Source organism: Notolabrus celidotus, chromosome 6 (genome assembly GCF_009762535.1).
Source record: "Notolabrus celidotus isolate fNotCel1 chromosome 6, fNotCel1.pri, whole genome shotgun sequence".
Lineage (NCBI taxonomy): Eukaryota > Metazoa > Chordata > Actinopteri > Labriformes > Labridae > Notolabrus > Notolabrus celidotus.
Genome location: NC_048277.1, coordinates 18,070,136 through 18,075,200, shown reverse-complemented (window position 1 = coordinate 18,075,200; position 5,065 = coordinate 18,070,136). Strand labels below are relative to the sequence as shown.

Here is a 5,065-nt window from a genome sequence, read left to right as displayed (position 1 = left end):
AGGTTGAGGTGTTGTCTCTACAGAGTGTTTTTTATGAAAATGTGAAAATATTGGCTCAGACTTCTGACATCTTAACAAAACACATGTGGAAGACATTTTTATCCAGTTATTTTGTTTGTTTTAAAACCACAAATGTTCTTTCTGCCATGGAGTGTTATTGAGGTGAATGTGTGTCCTTCTGATTAATCTACATGTGCGTAAATAAAAACGTCAAATGAAAGTAAAATATATATCTACAAATAGCATGAGTACTTTCATTAGAAAAGGCGCCTGCACTTCTTTTTTATACCTCAAGGTGGCGACGTTGGGTTTCCAAACAGTGTCATTGAACCGGACCCATGCCATGCTCCTTTTAGACACTTTTACCCTCCTCAAAAAACGAACTGCTTCATGTATGGACATCTATTTATACAGTTTTACGAGGTCATTTATTAACACACTGTTACCATCTTCAAAATATTTTTTCATTTAAAGATATTTTGGGGGGTGAAAATTTTTTTGTTGTGTCTGCTTCATTAAAAAATTGCTAACATAATTAATGACACACACACACCTGTACAACGTGTTGTCATATCAACACTGAATAATGAAGGGTTGTAACAGCTTGACTTCTACACGGTGCTGAAACAATCGATATTTTTGGAAAGTGTTTAGTTTAAATTACAAAGGAATTCAATTTAAACATATAATTTGATCATAATGATGGAAAAGATTGAATATGAATGTGTGCAACTTGATTATCTTTAAAAGATCGACATGCACATCAACTGTGAGTCTTTCGAGTCAGTTATTTTCTTTTCCTTTTTTTCCTGTTTTTATTTCCTTCTCTTTGTCATTCATAATGATCAAAAACTGAAAAAATCATCTTGTATGTCAATCAGCTGATGGGCTTGGACAGTTGAGAAAACTTTGCTTTCTTTACTATTATGCTAATTACTGTCCCAGGCTGGGCTCCTGATTGGCTGAGTCTCGGTCAATTTCATATTTCAGTCCTGACGTCAGGGCGCCTATAAAACTAAGCAATGCTTTTTAACTCGTCGGCTGACTGATCCTTTAGAAAAAAAAATCTATCAATCCTTGGGTGGAGTTTTTTTTTCATTCGCCACAAAGCAACTATTTGGCCGGGACACGTACGTGAACCTCCTCAAATTGGCGCACTAATCCTAAAAGGAGCCATGAAGTGTTAAATGGTAGAAACAGAGAGAGCGGCGCTCAGACACCCGCACGCTGGGAGAGAGGGAGGAAACAGCGCTGCTCCAATGCGTCTGTGCAACACAGACTGAAGAAAAAAAAAACTTATCGACGCACAAAACCAAAACCTGCGCTGCGCAATTAGTGCGAGAAAACCCACTTTTTCCTCCGGTTTTGAAGAAAATAAATAAAGAAATCAAGCTGGCTCAGTGCGTGTCTCAGCAGCCCACTTTGACAGGTGCTCCTCACCCCCTTTGGAGGACTGTCAACAGCAAGAGGATGGCATCAGAGCTGGCAATGAGCAACTCCGACCTGCCCACCAGTCCCCTGGCCATGGAATATGTTAATGACTTCGATCTGATGAAGTTTGAAGTGAAAAAGGAGCCGGTGGAGCCCGATCGCAGCATCAGCCAGTGCAGCCGCCTGGTCGCCGGGGGATCCCTGTCTTCCACCCCGATGAGCACGCCTTGCAGCTCGGTTCCCCCCTCTCCAAGCTTCTCGGCGCCCAGTCCGGGATCAGGGAGCGAACAGAAGGCGCACTTGGAGGATTTCTACTGGATGACCGGCTACCAACAGCAATTGAACCCCGAGGCTCTGGGCTTTAGCCCAGAGGACGCCGTAGAGGCGTTGATCAGCAGCAGTCACCAGCTCCAGACCTTCGATGGCTATGCCAGGGGGCAGCAGTTCGGCGGCGCAGCCGGGCCAGGGGGCGCCATGGCCGGGGAGGAGATGGGATCAGCGGCCGCCGTGGTGTCCGCGGTTATTGCTGCAGCCGCAGCTCAGAACGGGAATCCCCACCACCACCACCATCACCACCACCACCACCACCAAGGGGCACACCACCCCTCCTCCGGGTCTCAGTCCGGCGGTGGCGCAGGGGGAAACCACCAGCACCTGCGCCTGGAGGATCGCTTCTCGGACGAGCAGCTGGTGACCATGTCGGTGCGGGAACTGAACCGACAGCTCCGGGGGGTCAGCAAGGAAGAGGTGATTCGGCTGAAACAGAAGAGGAGGACACTAAAGAACAGAGGCTATGCCCAGTCCTGCCGCTACAAGCGGGTCCAGCAGCGGCACGTCCTGGAGGGGGAGAAGACGCAGCTCATACAGCAGGTGGACCACCTCAAGCAGGAGATTTCCCGGCTGGCCAGGGAGAGGGACGCCTACAAAGAGAAATACGAGAAGCTCATCAGCACCGGCTTCCGAGAAAACGGAGGCTCCGCTAGCGACAACAACCCCTCATCCCCGGAGTTTTTCATGTGAGTCCCGGCGCTGAAAAGTTTTAATATCAGCCCTCACAGAGAAAGCGAAAATAAACTTCTATTTTACGCGCAGCTTTAAATAGGTTGTACAACTTATGTCGACGTTTAAATAACGCTGCGCCAGATAAAGACTAAGAAGTTTTCCTCATTTAAAACAGTTTTGTTTAAAAGTAAAAAAAACTTTGATTTATGTTTCACCACTTTAAAAAACACATACATCACCCTGTCTTTATCACTCTCAATAAGAATTCAGTTGCCAGAATTATTTTAGAGGCTCTCTGTTTTCGGACACAATGCAGAAAAAAATAAACTTTACTGAACAGATCCGCCCTAACATCCTCGTTCATCCTGTTCACTCTATCAAACATGTTTTGGTGTGTAATGAAGCAATACTCAAGCACAGCAGCTTTATTTTGATGTGTTTTTTTCCTTCAGAGTCAGCTCATTTTGATATTAACGACCTCATTCTCATATCATTCATTTTTGTCTTGTAAAAACATCCAAAGTCAGCTGCAGCGGACGTTTGGAGGACTGTTGACTGACAGTTTTTGTGAAGCCATGCATGCTGGTCATGCACGGATTAAGTTTTTACTCTTTTACCTTTTCTTTATTTTATGAACTTGTGTAAAATGATTGTATCCATTGTTCAACCGCATCTCTTTTAATGACTTATTTGTAAGAGGAACAAAAAAAGTGTGACCAAAAGCTTCCATCCGTCACATTGTTTTATAAAAGTTCCCGCGATCATGGACGCTTCTATTTTTACAGGCTTCTATTGGAGCCCACACAGAAAAATGACATGTGGGGAATAAAACATCTGCGTATCAGTATTGATTTATTGGCATGCTAACATATAACATACCATCCAAGATGAGCAGCATCGGACATTATTATCTAGTAACAATATTTTATCTCAAGAAAAGGCCATACTAAATAAATGTGATCAACAAGTGCGCTGGTAAAATTCTTTGAATTCAACAAAAACAGATTCTGATGGATGTCCTCAAACAAGAGAGAAATAGACTGTCATGCAGATTGTTGCAACAAGTGATCCTTTTTTATCCATTTTGTTTTTTAATTTCCTAAACTTTCATTTTGGAAACGTATAAGTTTACAGTCAATCCTGTTGGTGTTTTTCGGGAAATAAACCGTGAAGTGCTTCAAATTTTAAATTCCATGTTCCCCGGTGTTGTCAAATTATTTAACATGGTATGCAACCATACATCTTTTGTGATTTCTAGAGCTGCAGCCAAGTGTATTGTCTGGACAGTACAGTTAACTGGCATCGTGACACGGTGTTCACTCTTTAAAATTGAATTTAATAAATATGCCATTCATCAATAAACCTTCATGAATGGAAACAAATCTACTCTGATGAAAATGTTTTGTTTTTTTTCTCTCTTTTGTTCTGTATGATGTCTGTGTCTGTCTGTAGCTCAAATTAATTTCTCGCTCTTAAATTAAACTTGATCAAAAGCCGAAGATGTCAATTACAAATGTTAAGGACACAAATTAAACATCTGTTCTTGAACATCTTCTTGGCCACAGCACAATGCAGATGTTGCGCTGAACGAGGCGCCTGATTTTAACCAACTTAAGAGTCCAGCTCCAATATAGGCTATACACTGAAGTTATGATATAAGTATTAATGAAATATTAATTTATTCTTTTTATCCAGATAATGACAATTATTTTGATGATATTTCTCTGTTCTTCTCAATAAGTTTTGTATCTTGAGAAATAAGAGGAGACGCTCTCCACCTGTTGTGAAATTTAAGACAGAAACTCTCACATTCATCTCTTAAAAATCGTGTCGAAAATCAGATAGCGATGCTCAACGTATCTTATATAATTCTGTCTTTTTTTTTTTTCTTTTTTCTTTTTTTTTTACCAAGGCCTTCTGTTTGTGCTGTAGCTGTCCTAGAAAAGCAGAGTTAATGATTGATGATTTAAGGGTAAACTTGCACTTTTTACTCGGCAGCTGTCCACTTGTTGAATATTGTCTGGCGAAGGTTTCAGCTAAAAATGTTCGTAAAAACAAAAAGAAAATAAACTTTTTTTTCCCCAAATAAAGCAACTATAAAGAGCAAATGTATTCATACAAAAAGGTTAATTTAAATGCCCGCAGTTCCGTTGGAAATAAACTTTATGCAGCTAAACAATTTACCACTGTTGTCATTACAATTTCTTTAAAAATATCCGTTCAGACATTTTAAACCTAATATTTTCACTAAAGTTAATTCACACGAGGTAATTCGCACCATCCACTTTCTCTTAAGCGCAAAGATCGTTTATTTGACTTCTGACAAAAAATGCTGATAAGAGCAAAAAGAAAAACACGGTCGAAGTGATCTAGTTTTGTAGCGACTGGCAGGTCAAGTAGTCTCCAACCCTCCTCTGCTCTAGACTCAGTCTGGCTCTGCAGAGAGTTTCAGCTCCTGAAATTGAGCATCCTACACAACAGAATTCCCCAGAGAAAAGCTACACAGGGTCCTTATTATCCTGCAACACAGGTCACTGTCACCACAATGCGTTCTACAGGAAATCCGTGCTGTTACGTTTGGATGTGTGTTTGCAGGACGGAGATTTAGGGCTTACATGTGTCGTGTGTGTGA

The 5,065-nt window shown here is 41.4% G+C and overlaps 1 protein-coding gene across 1 annotated transcript; it reads left to right on the top strand.

Annotated features, from left to right (window-relative positions):
• The first annotated feature begins 1,231 nt into the window (after positions 1 to 1,231).
• mafb (v-maf avian musculoaponeurotic fibrosarcoma oncogene homolog b (paralog b)) lies at positions 1,232 to 3,767 on the top strand. The gene has a single exon (XM_034686549.1). It carries the CDS (start codon positions 1,471 to 1,473, stop codon positions 2,449 to 2,451), a length of 981 nt encoding a protein of 326 aa, XP_034542440.1. The 5' UTR covers positions 1,232 to 1,470; the 3' UTR covers positions 2,452 to 3,767.
• Positions 3,768 to 5,065: the final 1,298 nt, after the last annotated feature.

Bases quoted from the DNA above. Each gene is read 5' to 3' on its own strand.
- mafb (XM_034686549.1), top strand. From the start codon at position 1,471: ATGGCATCAGAGCTGGCAATGAGCAACTCCGACCTGCCCACCAGTCCC.